This window comes from Melanotaenia boesemani, chromosome 7 (genome assembly GCF_017639745.1).
Source record: "Melanotaenia boesemani isolate fMelBoe1 chromosome 7, fMelBoe1.pri, whole genome shotgun sequence".
NCBI classification, from domain to species: domain Eukaryota; kingdom Metazoa; phylum Chordata; class Actinopteri; order Atheriniformes; family Melanotaeniidae; genus Melanotaenia; species Melanotaenia boesemani.
In genome coordinates this window covers 13,319,886-13,335,283 of record NC_055688.1, presented here as the reverse complement: position 1 = coordinate 13,335,283, position 15,398 = coordinate 13,319,886, and the positions used below count along the sequence as shown (strand labels likewise).

Genomic DNA, 15,398 nt, shown 5'->3' with positions numbered 1-15,398 from the left:
TACAATGTATGTATATATATTACGTTATAGGTTTGTTTAGGCTTTAATGAATGGTAGTGTATTAAATGTCCAATGAAGTGGCTAATTTGCACCGAGGTAAATACTTCCAAACAGCTTTTAAATAGGTTTTCACTTTGGTGACTATAAATAAAAGGGTTAAATGCCCAGGTTCATATCTGCTATATGACATGATAATGTGTTGCTGTCTGTACAATAAGTTTTGTTTTTGTCTTTTTCTTTATTATAGAAGTGAGTCACTCACATAGCACTAAAATCAAGAAAAGAAACTGCACTTTCATATGGGCATAAAGGATTATTGTAGCATGGAGCTGGAAGATGTGTAAATAAAAAAAAAAGGTTGAAATTTGTTAATTATGATTTGTGTTTGGGTGTGTGTATATGTGAATGTGTGAGTGCTTTGATTGGTAATATTAAGATAATATTTCATATCAGGGATGTGTCATGTCCCCTGTGCTTTAATTAAATAAGTAGTTCTACTTTCTCAAAGGATATTTTTTTAACATTACCCCTGAAAATAATGATGACTGTGAGCATTTTTTATTTATTTGTTTGTGTTTAGTCAGGAGATGATTGGCTCAGCTTGGTAGAAAGTCTTAAAGAAGCAGGAAAAAAATCAAGCTCTGTTCAAAGTTCGAAAATACACCTATCAGCCTGTCTTAAGCTGTTTGATTAACTCACTTTACCTCATTTGTTTAACGTGTTTACAAAACAGAGGTGTGATGTTAATATAGCTGCCTAATTTGTGGAGCTGCCGTAGTGGTACACAGCCAGGCCAGCTGCCTCCTGCTGTTCCAGTCTGAATGCTGTTAATTGTCTCTCCTCTCCAGCTCAGTACTTCAAGACAGGCATGGAGATTCTCATCTACCTCATGAAAAAAAGAAAGCAAATTATTTTTTAAGGTTTGGATGTAATGTGGTTCTCACCAATACAAATGTATAACATCAGCAAAAAATCTATACAAAACACTATATAGTAGTGAAAACTGTACAAGTCGTATCACCATAGACCTCATGGTAGTACCAGTACTATAGCCTGTGATACAACAGTGGTGCCTGTATGTAGTTTTTTCTGCCTTCTCCCTCTGCTCTCCACATAATTTCATGTTTTGGCTTCTTCTATATTTAGCAGCTGTGTCCTCTCTTCTGTCTCCCTGCAGCGATTGGCCGGACGTTGATTCCCCATTATTTCAGCACCGTATTTGAAGGAGGCGTCACCGAACTCCACTACATCCTCAAACACTCCAAGGAGTCTTTCCACAACTCCTGCATCACCCTGGACTGTGATCAGTGCACCATGGTCACACAGCATGGGAAGCCAATGTTTACAAAGGTAACGCATGACCCAGAGCTTTTCCCACCATGAATAATTAATCACAGGCTATGATGATGGGCCAGACGACATGTTAAACTAGTAAAAGATTAAATTAATTTGCACCCTTTGATTCTTGTTTTCCTCTTTCTTTCATGTCCTGTCTGGTTTTTGAAGTCATACCGGATGGTTTTGCTGGCATACATGGGAAGTTATGTCAAATGAATAAATTATGAAATTATGTGTGATCTGCTTAGTTTGTATACATTTTAAACATTCATCCTTGTTCTCTGGGGGAGTGAGTATTTTTAAACACCTCTTAAGCAAGATTTTATAACAGTTTGTCTAGCTTTGAAGTTTCCCATGAAGAATTATTTTACTTTTTTTCCCAGAAGAAATCTAGTAGTTCTGCCCTTAGGAAAAGAGAAAATCTACCAAAGCTGGGGGTTAATTTAGTTTTTAAGGCAGTAAAAACATTAATAAACCCATTTCAAACCACTTATAATTAAGTTATAATTCAAGCATGCAAGCATGAGTTTAAAGATGCTACATGCCTGTTTGTCCTTTGTCAAATATCTGTTTCAATCAATGTTATTACATGTGCAGGAAAAAGCCACACTTAGACGTCAAAATCCACTGGAATTTCTTATGTTAAAGATCTTGACAGATTATTAAACCCACAGAAACTCCCAATGCAAATCTACCCAGACAGGAATAAGATGTTTCGCAAGCAAGGAAAGCCAAGGAAACACTATTCGTGCAGGTAAAATAATTCAGACCTGAAACAAAGGTCCTCTCAAAGCTATAAAGCTGAGCTCATCTGCTTTTGTCTTTGGGGAGCAAATTCTCTCGTGAGCTGCAGTGAATGTCTGCTTCACCACAGTCTGATCCAGATGGCTCTCTGACTTATAGCGTTCTTCTGCTGACTGTCTAAATGAGTCTGAGGCCAGATACCTTGTCAGTGCTGAGCAGCCGAGCTAAAGGGATTCCATGTTCCCTCTACCATAAACCCAGAGCTGAAGCACTGGACCAGATTGTTCTGACATTAAACAGCAATACACCCCCTTGTTTTCAGTATGCACTCACTCTAGGATGTCGGCGTTTGTGTGGAAAGTTCAAAATCAACTTTTTAGCTTCACTGTTAAGGGTTGTGCTGCTACAAGATCCATTCAAGCAATTAAACATAATCTTTTATCCTGTCTTTTAAAATAGAAATGAACTACAAGTACAATAGGTTGACACCGCTGTTTTAGTTTTCAGTTCAAATGGAAAGCTGTATTAGCAAAAAATAAACTTTGTTAATGTTTATTAAAGTAAACATCCATTAATACAGTCAGCTGCTGCATTTGTCAAGATAACACAGTTAGCAGTATTTAGCTCTCAGACTTGACTGTCTTCGTTTTAACAGAGCCTTTACATGGAATATTACAAATACATAAATAGCTAATTCCATCTGGGACAAATAAAGGATTTTTTTCATTTGTTTTTCTTCATTTTCTTTATTCAAATAGGACAAATCCACTGTGATCAAGTAAAATGTGATCAAGTAGTTTCTTTGCATTTTCTGATGTAGCTTTACTCCCAAGTATTTGAATTTGTTTGCTGTTGTAATGCCGCATGATGTTAAACACTATTGCGAGCTTATAAAACCTCTACATGTCTTTGGTTTCTTCATGCTTCTAGTACATAAACACAGAAACGTTATGAATGCATTCCATAAAAGTGGTTATTATAGAAATTTACAGTGAGATGTGCACTGAGCAGGATGGCTGTGAAATCACTGATATGGCTTCTCTGCTGTATCAAGCTAATGTTGACAGATACTTTATATCCGTTGGGCTCTACTTAAAGCCCAAAGTGACAAAGTTAGAGTTAATGAGTCATTGGAGCACCTTTATCAACCCAATTTGACACATTTCCAATCAAAACCAAATATGTGGGGCAGGTACGGCTAATACTGGAGTGTTTTTAAATCAATCTTTAAATTTGATTTGGCTGCTTACACAGGAGCAGAAGCTACAGCAGCAATATGGAGCTCTAGTGCCCCCCTCCAATAAAACTGACTTACAGTTTTACAGAAAAACAAAAGAAGAGAAAAACTAAAGGATCAGACAGTTATCACAATGATACCTAATCAGAACTAAGAATTTTTTATTTCTTCTAAATTGCAGTGTCTTTGTTAATTACACGAACATCTGCATATTTTATAATCTTTTTATTAATTATGACCAAACAAGTCCCATGCAGAGATTTCTCTTCTCTTTTTTTTTTTAATTCCAGGAATGGTTTTCTTTTTAATTATGAAGCATAGGACCTTTGTTTCAGAGTCTAGTATTGGTTTGGATGTTGCAGATATTTACCATGTGTATATTTTTCTGTTTATGCCTCCATATGAGGAAGGTGTTTCTGATTATAAGAGAAGAATATTTTGAGGTAGTTTTGAGGTTGTTTGGCATGTAAATATATATGGATGGGTGTAGGTTGAGGGAGCTCTCTTTGTTATTGTATAAGTAAATGAGTATGAGATGTCTCCAATAATACACAAGAGATGTTTTTTATGTTGCTGTTATTGGGTTTTAGTAAACAAGGCTTTTCAAAAGCAGCCAACCAAAAAAAAAAAAAAAAAAAACATAATATATAACAAGTGTCAGATATTAACCGTGCAGAATAGAACAGAGCGGGCCAGGCCTGGTCAACAAAAGCTAAATTTGATGCTTGCAGCCCTGCTCTCTTTTCATCTTCACCTAAATTGGATGAGAAGAATTAATTCATTAGAAAAAAAAAAAAAATTCCAATAACTGAACGTGTTCTGTCTGAGCTCCCAGCAGCAGCAGCAATGAGCCTGCAGCTCTGGAGGCCCGAATCTCAATCAGCTCTGCCTCGCCTCGCTTTCCTCAACCACCACCACCACCACCCTTCATCCCCCCTCGCTCATCCTCTTCCCTGACTCGCTCGCTCGCTCATTCTTCCCTCGCTCTCTACTCCACCACGCTCTCATTCCCCCTCCCCACCTCCCCCGCACCCTCTACACACAGACACACAGACATACAGACACACACACCGGCATCCTTCATCCCTAGAGAAATCATCCCCAGCTCCCAACTCGTGTTCTTGCTCTGCCCATCTTTCTCTCTCTCTCTCCCTCTCTCTCTCTCTCTGCTTGTCTCTTTCTGCTCCCCTCTCCCCGTCTTTCAAAATGTCTAAATCTACCCTATATTTAAATAATTATTCTGGTTTATTAAAAGTTGTGTTATATCTGCCATTTTTAACATCTTTTCAACCAGTAGTCACCGGGTGAACTTGTAAAATCTGGGAATGATGAAATTAGCTCAGACCGAACAGGAGCATTTTAAACCTTTTATTTTAAATAAAAATGATAGAAATAAATGGTAATGCAATGAATGCTTTGGCTGTAGACTCAAGTGGTGAGACAGGGGTTCACTGTTGGGACCCCCCAAGTCCACAGATGTGCCACAGTAAATCTAACAGGTATCAACCAAACTCCCGGGTTAGCTACAGTTATCTGGAAACCCCAATAATAAATCAATACAAATTTCTTCTTCTACATTTTGTCATGGTAATATCTAGGAATATATAATATCACATATAACACAAAATATGGACAAATACTGAGGAATCTGAGTTAAACTATTGATGGCAGATTAATATATCTGGATATTATTTAAGTAGTTAAAAATGAAGCTTCAGTTAGTTTAATGCAGTCTGTCTTCCTTTGTATTCAGGTCATTTCTGATATTTCTAAGTATGTATGTGTCTAATGAATGGGCGGAGCCAGAGATGGACTACTTACAGTAGGTGTTGATCTACAGGTGCAGGGCTCACAAGGCTGAGAGGTGTTGACAAGGTGACACAGGGTGCCAATTTAAGCAAAAGCTCCCATCCTTCTAGCTGCCCCCCCACCCCTCAATATCCCAACACCTCTATTCGGTACCCAGCAGGCCTTGATTTCCCTGACCAGTGTGTGTTAGCTCCAAGTGTTTGGTCCTCGTTACTGGTGCCCAGCTGGCGTTTCTACATGCTGGGAAGTGAGCAGAGAGCAAAAGGCGAGTTTGTGACACAGTGGTCTCAACTCAAGTGAATTTAATTCCATGAATAGAATTTTTTTTACAGGAAATTGACAAGTGGGTGTGATATCAATCACCTGTTTTTACTAAACTTTGGTCATGATTGTATTCTTTTCATTTTATCCATGTTGATAGTTCAGTGAGTTGCCTTTATGAAGGATCCCTTTTTAAGTTCAGCTAGACAGCCTTAATTGCAGTGCATGCCTGTCATGTTCAACAGAATGTAGGGTTAATGGTTGGTGATTATTGTGTGATGTATGGCATCCATGACTGTACATTAACAAGGATCAGGGTTCACTTTGACAGACCTGCAGCTGTTGATATTCATTTTGAGGTTATAACCATGTATCAGTGACAAGTGTTGAGTTAGACATTATTTAACAACCCTTTATATCACCAGAGTGTATTGGTGCAATTTTTCGTTCTTTTTCTTCGTTTGTTGTCCTTTTTGTTATCTGTATTTTCAGCACTCTGGAAACTGTGCAGATTGAGTCCTTTCATCAGATTTCACTAGCCTGTGTACATTTCTGGAAAGGCTTCTTGTGATTAAATACACGCTGACCTTTTTTAGCAGAAGACAGTGGGGGCAGTCACAGAAACATGGGGAGAGACAAAGACTGCACTGCCTTCTGAGAGCAAGAATACTGAAGAATCCCAGCGACATGCTGCTCTCACTCTGCAGCACACAGTCACATCATATTTCTTCTATATAAACATTTTCATTGATTCGAAAGTTAATTTGAGCTGTTAACAAGATCCACAGTTGTACAGCGATTGCTGTGTTTGGGGAGCATAGTCAATTATCATGTCACAACACTCATTGTAATATATTTGCTTTAAGGCTGCAGCTGATTATGATTTTCATCATGAGCTGATTGTATAATCAATCATGAGTTCTATAAAATTCCAAATCCTCCAAATATTCAAGTAACTAAAGAAGACAACTAATAAATCTGGCAGTCATTCACGTGATAAGCTGCAAACAGCAGTATTTTTTTTTTATTTTTTTATTTTTTTCTGAGAGTGGACTAATAGATTTAGTCATAAACTGGACATATATGGGACATAACACTGTAATAAGAGCTTATTCTGAAACCTTAGTACAGTCAAGCATCTTTGTGCTTACTGAAGCAAACTGCTGAGCTGCAGTATTATACGACTTGTAAGCACTTTGTTGCTGTAATTAAGAATCTTAAGTCAACTCTGATCCTGTTTTTTCTCTCCAGAAAACAGATGAATGCTCATAATAATCTATTTAATGACCTTCAGCTCCTCTGTTAACTGATTGTCAGGTTGGACTACAGTATTGAACAGTGTCTCAGCAGCAGGACACAGTTATTCTTTCTCGCTCTTTTGAGCTGGAGATCCTCTGATCTCAGACCCGTTGTGTGGAAGATTTATGACCCTGCTCTTAAACCAATGGGGACTCTCTGTGAGGGGCTTTACCATTTAATGGAACACTTTTTAATTCAGCGGGATTTTCTTCCTTTTAGTTTTCATGAAGGAACGCTATTTAGTCAAAAAATAATGGTTACGCCATTGTGAGAAATATCAGGTTTAACCAACTGACTTTTACTGGGGCGAAATAAATAGCTTGTATGATTGAATCTACTCTGGAATCTGTGGAGAAAAAAAAAGAGCAGCTCTAACTGCAATTGTGTCTCTGCACCAGTGCCACTAAGACAAATTCTTGCACAGTTATTGCAGTTGGCAATTAAAGTGATATTTTTAGTCTGGTTCTGATTTAGGCGATTTACCAAATTCTTCATCAGTTACTGAGAAGCAGAACGCTTGCAGAGAGAAACAGAAGCATTAGTGGATGCGATGCTAAGGACACAGTTGGTGCTATGGAAGTAGGAATCAATAGTGTGTTGTTGTTTCACAGTAGGCAGTAGACCTGGAAAACATCATACAACACTGGCTCACTAGTAAACACAATTCAAGTTATTTCACAGCTGGTGGGTAAATAACATAAAAATACAAACACACACACATGCACTTTTAGGAAAGATTTAAAAAATTACTTGTTTCTTTCATGCCTTAATATTTGGTCTTTTAATAGGTTTCAGCTGCCAGGAGGCAGAAAAGTCATCCGCTACATAATTAGATGCATTTCATTCCAAAGTAGGAGGAGAAAAACAGAAAAGTTGAAGTTTTTGTATTCAGCTACAATTTGAATACTAGTAAAGTGATTGCCATTAGTCCATATATAAATATATATCCCATAACAATAACGTTGCTGTACAATACAAAACTGAAGTATAACTGGCTAAGAAAGCTAGGAACCGTGTTAAAAGTGTGAAGTCATAAGGATTCTGGCAATTTATGCTAGGTTTTTAAATGGCTTATATGGTAAAAAAAAAAAAAGTTTACAAATAAATGGAGTGTTATTTAAGAATAATATATGTTATTTTAGAATGTGTTTTGACTTTAGGGGGTTACAATTCATGTTACATCTTTCCTTTCAATCTGAAATCTGGGCTCAGCTGTTGCTATAATATTAAACATACTGCATTATATGATGTAAAAAATAATTAAATTAAAAGAATGTTAATTAAACAGCAGAGTTTTTTTTTCCAAAAATCAAATAACTCTTAATCCACTGTTATCAGCTCAGACAAACACAGTTAGTGAAAGTTCATTTCTATAGTCTAAAGTCATTTTTGACTAGAGGTAAAAAAAAAAAACACTTCAGAGAAATCAAGTTATCTAATCATAACAAAATTATGTGTATATTTTAACTGCAAATTAGTTATAATGCAGTGTAATTGATTATATATTGAAGTATAGTTGTGGTAATAACATGGCAGTGATAATAAAATAAGAAAGACAAAAATAAAATGCCATGTCAATATGAGATGAGTATAAAACTAAACTTTTTTTTGAGTAATTCCTATTTTAATCTGAATAACTGAGGGAAGCACATGGCTGGGAAAGCTGAACACATGTATTTACAGTCAAGACAGCAGAGAAATTGTTTTTAGAGCAGTAAAGCTTTTTCTTTTTTTTTTTTCTTTTCTTTTAAACTGAGTGTGTTGGCACGTGACCAGCAAAGGTAGATAGGTGGGAATTGGGGAGAAATGGGTGAGGAGGGGGACTACTGTGGGGGAGGAATAAAGGAGTGGGGGTGCAGTATGTCCGCTGGCCTCTTTCTTGTTGATCCTCAGGAGACCATCTGCGCTGGGGGCATTGATTAGAGTGTGTCTGGTGGGATTACATCTTTGCTGTTGCCATGCCAACTAATCAGCTGATTTTTTTTTCCCCCTCTCTCTCTGTCTGTCCCTCCATTTCTCTTGCTCTCCTCGTTGTCACAGCAACGAAATACAGGAGAAGCGAAAGAGTAACGCTGGATTCAGCTAAAGGAGCGGAAAAAAATGTTGCCCCCCCCCCCCCCCCCCCCCCCCTCACTGTCTCTTTCCATCTCTTCCTAATTGGCACCTCTTTCTGACCTGAAGTTCTTTTGTCTCTGGCGTAAACACACCCCTCTCCAGATTACATTTATTTTTGCATTCTAGAAATAGCTAAATGGTTTAGAGGCCCTGGGACAGAGTAAATATTGAAAACATAATAGCTTTATGCTGCAAAGTCCTTGAACGAATTCCAGAAATGAGACAAAACACTTCCAACATTTTTATTAAAATAATACCTGACCAACAAACACTGATTTCTCTTTTCTTCTTCAAATCACTTCATCAGCTGCCTGCCTGCCAGTTAAAGGCCTCTGAGGAGAGCTGTGAAGTAACGCCAAATATGTGCTCTTTGTGCAGGTTTGTACAGAGGGTCGTTTGATACTGGAGTTTGCCTTTGACGACCTGATGAGGATCAAGACATGGCACTTTACCATCCGGCAGTACCGGGAGCTCATCCCTCGCAGTATCCTGGCCATGCATGTAAGTGTGGCATCATTAACACGTGTCACAAAACACACATCTGCCTGTTCTGGGTGTCAGTTTTTGAATGTGAACGAGTTAAAACATGTTCATTTAAATGCCAATAAAGCTGTTTGATGGGATTTTTGCAAACCTATTTATTTGCAGACATCAAAGACAACAAAGGACAAAAACAGCCCTCATCTAAAAAAAAAAAAAAAAAAAATTGGGAGAGAAAAAGAAGAAGAAAAAAAAAACAAGGTCGAATAAATAATCTGCTTAATTCTACTAAGTGTAACACGCATTCAGCCACCAGAGCTATGAAGCAAGCAATAATACCAGGTCTGTGTTTTCAGTTGACTCTAACATGAAAGTGCACAATGCAGCCCTGTTATTAGAGAAAACGATGCCAGATTTTATATATACTCACATGACCCCAATCATTTTCACTGTATAGGCTTTCACATGTTTAAGTACTTCAAGTTGCAAAACTCTCATGGGGATTTTATATGTCACATATGAAGAAGTGCTGACATAATTTAATTGTCAAATTAATTATAAAATCCTTTAAGGTAATTCTTGAGTTGGCTCTCAACAAAACGGATTATGGTTAGAATAGATTTCAGCATCACAATGTTTAAAACAGAAAGAGAAATCAAAAGTCATTGTAATTATTTTTTTAAGTATCTGTTATGTTTTAGATAAAATAAAATCATTTTAGAGTGTTAGTTTTGAACCACTATGATTCTTCTTTTTCCAAATAAAGTGTTTCTTTCTGCATTATCAAAAGTAGTGTAATATAGTATTAATTAGACTGTAGCTGTCGCACTCATATTTGTCTCTACTTGTAACTAAATATCTAGAGAAATGGCTTGAGCCCTGTGTAAAATTTGAATTAAGCAGAACATATTTGTTAACAACTCACTTAATTTTTATTCTTGTTGTCAAGAGTAACGTTCAAAAGCAAAGTTGAGATGGGTAGTAACAGGGAGCCAGTTTTCCTGACGTCACGAGGATGCATTTGTGTCCATGACATAATCTGTACACCTGGAGACACGTTTATATCTGAAAGTTTTTCATGATTCCAGTGTGTTTGGTTATTTTAGCAAGACCCCATTCTGCAGGATTGAGCACAGCATAGCTCAGTAAAAACTGGCCTGCATGCCGTCCTAACCTGTCACCCACTGAAAGCAGCAAAAATCCAACGAAAGACGTCCCAAAAGTCTCAAGATGCTAAAATCATTTAATTTAAAATCCTTTAAAAAGCAAGAATGAGGAAGTTTTGCTTTTTTTATGACATAGATGACAGCAATTTGTTTCCTCCTTTCCAAAACACTTAGAGTAGGGATTCACCATAATAGTAAACATACATGAAAAAAAATTATGTCAGCAAAATCTCTTTCAAGAGAAACATGTACAACACTTGATGTACATGCAGCCCCTGTTGTTTGCTTGATAATTTAAGTGGGATTAATTCCTTCAACATTTCCTTAGTTACCCTGATGGACCTAAAGGTGTAGGAGCACAGCCTGTCTTATTGGCCAGATCTTCATATGAATTTCCTCTCACCAATAAATTGGCCCCTCTGGGTATTCACCTTAATTCTGGGAGAGTGGGATATTGTGGGGTATCGTGGCTCTTGGCCAGCTCTTCGGTGATTTGTGTTTGAGTGTGAGTTCCTTCTTTTGATCGCTGCCTGGGCTAATGAAAGCAGATAGTCACATGGGAGTCAGAATAGGAAAGTTGAAACTGCAGATTCTGGTACAGACATAGCAGGTTTCCAAAGCAGCTACATCTTCAAACTATTTGAAGTAAGTGCTGCTGAACTTTTTTTTTTTTTTCATTGAGCCTTATGAGAAGCTGTTTGAAAAAGAATTAAAGTTTGTTCTTGACATACTTCTTTGAAGTTTAGAAAGAATTTGCCTGTAACTGCTTTGATCCATTACTGACTGATTCATCAAATAAAAGATGGAATAATAATAAAAATATTTTGTTGTAGCGTGAATACAAGATGAATATACTCTGCAGCAACTTGGTGTAAAATCATTTTTATTGTCCAAAAATCCAGATTAAGGCACATAAACTTGACACATGCATTAGAAAGACAAATAATGAATGAGAGATTGAACAGGTTCAGATGTTTATGTCTTTAAAAGTTTGGTTTAAATATTCAGCTTTGATTTGTAACTATTGACTATCACTGTTAAGTACAGTTCCTGCAACGTCCTCTAGATCATTACTTCAAAAAGTCAACTTTCAGTAACAGAACTTTCTAAATGTTCATTTTTATTAGTTTGTTTCTTTTTTTTTTATGAAACTTTTTTCTTACAGTCTATCCTAAAACTAAATGGTGAAGATATCTAGAATTAGATATTTAAAAATAACATACACTCATATGACATATAGAAAAACACTCAAACAATGATGCAAAATGCAGAAAAAAAACAATACATACAGAAACACTATAACAGATAAGGCATGTACTGCATGTTTTGTTTTGCTTTTTTTTAATTCAGTACATCATATAGGTATACATACAGTAGCAAAAGAAATTGTACTGCAGCTGGATAGGAAGACGTTTAACAGCCACACAACAAAGAGAATATACTCAACAGTTTTGTTTAGACTGTGATGTAATTTGTGTGTATCTCTGTATTTACTGGTTAAGTTATGCAGCATTTACTGTTTATGTTAAACCAGGCTGAGATGAGTTATTTTTATATGCATAGTTGATCTAACCTGCAGCCGTGTGAAATAATTAGTCAAATTGATCTTAATCTGAATGGTAACTGGAAGCTGTAGCTGTAAAATAGATATGATGCATTCAAAAGTGCAGTATTTGTCTCTTAAACTCTCACAACTGATGGTGGTAAACAGTTACATATAGTTTACTTTGCACTACTGCTGAGCAACAGCTTGACTTCTCTCACTTTAAATTTGATGCATGTGCTGTAGATGCTCGCTGGCACTGTTTTTCATTGTTTCAAATTCCTATTTGAACCACTGCCCTGCATCTTAAATTTGGAATATTTTTGTATTCTTTTGTTTGCGAGGTCTCTGGAATAGATTGCCTCTGTCGCCTTTTCTCCATATATGTCAGTATTTCTGCAGGTTGCTACACAAATTGTTGATACATCACTGCAAAAGTGGTGCCACAAACAATTTCTGCAGAGTATGTTTATCCTAATTCTTCTTGATGAGTAAAGTAATTCAGACTGTGTTCAATGGGCTGCCAAATAATGCACACTAGTTCAGTTCTTCCGTCACTCATGTTGGTCTGCTGACGGTACAAAAGGACTCCCTCTCTTCCCTCTTTCTCCACACACCGAGATGCTGCCTGAGATAGAATTATGCATTTTTCATGAGGCCATGAACGCAAGTGTGCTTGCTGCTTCTGCTCAGTCTGGGCTATGTTTTGCTCTGTCAATACCTACAGCTTTTTATGATGTGAATGCTTATTTGTGGAGCAGCAAACAAGCTCAGTGAATAATCGTGTCTTCAGATTCACCCCTATAATTGCCAGCTTGGCCTTTTGTTTTTTTTTTTTTACTTTGCTATTATTGAAGATATACCCTGTACTCCCACACTAATTTTATAATACTGCATAATCTAAGAGTTCAAGTTAAAAAAAATTTAAATAGATTTGGGTGGTTCTTAATCTTTAGAATGCATCTTGTAAATACATTATTATGTCTTTTGTATAAAGTTAATAGCAAAATGCCTTCAAATTAAAATGGATTTCATTTTTTATTTATTTGGCTCTTCTTTCAGTAAGTTAGCATCATTCATTCAATGTTCCTTAACACAGTTTTTTTGTTTTGTTTTGTTTTGTTTTGTTTTGTTTTGTTTTGTTTTGTTTTGTTTTGTTTTGTTTTGTTTTGTTTTGTTTTGTTTTGGTCTTGTTTACTGGTTCTGAATATAGAGAAACCATATGCAGAGGCTTGCAGTCCAATGCTTCTTCCTCCATGTCTGGTCCTGCTATAGCAGTGCATCTGATGTAATCAGGAAAGAGCGTGTTTATTAAAATGAAGAAATGTTTTCTGTCTGGCATTTAAGAAATAAAAAAAAGAACCGGCATTTCTCTTTATCCATCAAAACTCATGCAAATGGGCAGAAAATGCGATCAACCATGATTAAAAATTTTAACGTTTCCCTACACTACAATATATATAAAAGAGAAAATTTTAATTTCACATTAAAAATATGAATGCATTTAATTGTAGTTTGAATTCTGAACAATACGTTTGTCAGTGCACAGTTTCCAGTACGCCAGTGACACTGCTGCACCTGTCAGAGCTCGGCTAACAACTTAGCGTCTTTGCTGTTATATTTAGAGCTTGAGTTAACAATAATAATGTCTGTGTATTTGATTCAGTTGTCCACTAAAATACATTTATATTATAAAATGTTTTTAGTTGGGCCAAATATTATTATGCAATTAAAATGTGATTAATCAAGATTAATAAATTATAAAGCCTATAATTACATAAATACATTTTTTATCAAGTTCCACCCATCATATATATATATATATATTTATATGTATATATATATATATATATATATATATATATATATATATATATATGTATATGTATATATTTGTGTGTGTGTGTGTGTGTGTGTATCCTTATTTTCTTTTCTCTTTTGCTGTCTTTAGGCACAAGACCCTCAGGTGCTGGAACAACTGTCCAAAAACATCACTCGCATGGGCTTGACCAACTTCACCCTCAACTACCTCAGGGTAGGAGATGTGTGTATATGAATGTGTGTATATGTGTATGTATGTGTGGGTGTATCTGTGCGTCGGCTGACAATGTCTATGACTATCATTCTGCTTTTTCTTTTGTTTCTCCTCACATTTCATGAACACTGAAGAACAATTCTTGTCCATTTTTAAACATATCGCAGTAATTTATGTTACTCATTATTTCTTAGTAACTCGTATGTCTAGACAGCATAATGTTGTTTTTATTATGTAGAATATTTTTGCTTTTTATTTTGTAACGTGGTCCACTTTGTGCTTACATGCTCAGCAGTAAAAATGTCATATTTTATTTACAGTTTTGCATTTGCAGGTGTTTGAATGGCTAAGTTTGACTTAATTCCAAGAAATCGTTTACTGCTTTTCCATATTCAGTCCTCAGTCACATTGTTGGGTTAACTTTTTTTTTTCTTCTTCTACTTAATTTTTAAGGGAAATAAAGGTTTGTATTTTCAAAAGTGTATAGCATAAAAACAAAAATAAGTGCTTACTTTCTCTTTACTTTATACATATACATATTTTTAACCTGACTGCAGCAATATAATTAACAGAAACCGAAAGTGTAAGTCGACCGAATACATTAGTGATTATTTCACAGGGTTCTGTTTGTGCTTTTTAACCACACAGTTGACTGACAGCAACGATTTCCAAATGGGAGAACAAGAGCGAACAGAAGAGGAACGGGGAGAGGGAAGAATTAATTGGATACAGAAAATTAGCATAACATTAATGAAAGCTCCCTGTTGAGACTCATAATTGTGAAATGGCGCGAATCAGAGAACGGCACCTCCACTGCTTATTATAGCCAAGTGAAGAAAGGCTCACAGTGAAGGAGCAGGGCGGCTGTTTTTGTTTTTCTATAACAATGATTTTCTATACAGAAAGCAACTCTAATGTGGCTAAAAGAGAAAACACATAATTCAAGTATCTGTAATTACACACTAAAGGTTCCCCTTCTGCTTACTCTTTATTTTGGTTATGGTCAGTGCTCAGGAAAGGAGACAGTGTGTGTTCACGCCTTGTTTACTGACAACTTGCATTTTATGTTAGAGGTTAAGCTGTTTATGTCTAAACAATCTGAGCATGACTCACTTTGGCTTTAAATCTAAAAGATTTTGCAGAAACTGTCGCATCTGGTGAATTAGAAATCAGCTGACTTTTGTAGACGACTAAGCGTTTTAAATGCAGCTGAAAAACATGAGCATGATGTTATGAGATTTTCATTTCAGTAGTTCATATTTTCTAGGCTTCAAAAAATATCTTAGTGTTTTATTGAATTGGCAAGTTTAAAGGGACAACAGGAAAATGATGACTGAGTCAGATTCTTTGATACATTGAGCCTTGGTTCTC

General features: G+C 36.2%; 1 protein-coding gene across 5 annotated transcripts in view; it reads left to right on the top strand.

Moving 5' to 3' along the window:
- The window catches only part of ldb2a (LIM domain binding 2a), an 87,881-nt gene that overhangs the window by 56,991 nt on the left and 15,492 nt on the right, over positions 1-15,398 (top strand). For all 5 annotated transcript variants that reach the window (XM_041990476.1, XM_041990474.1, XM_041990475.1 and 2 more), the window contains exons 3-5: positions 1,178-1,350; positions 9,182-9,304; positions 13,944-14,027. In XM_041990476.1, the coding sequence (XP_041846410.1) occupies positions 1,178-1,350; positions 9,182-9,304; positions 13,944-14,027 (380 nt within the window). The remainder of the gene's footprint in view (positions 1-1,177; positions 1,351-9,181; positions 9,305-13,943; positions 14,028-15,398) is intronic.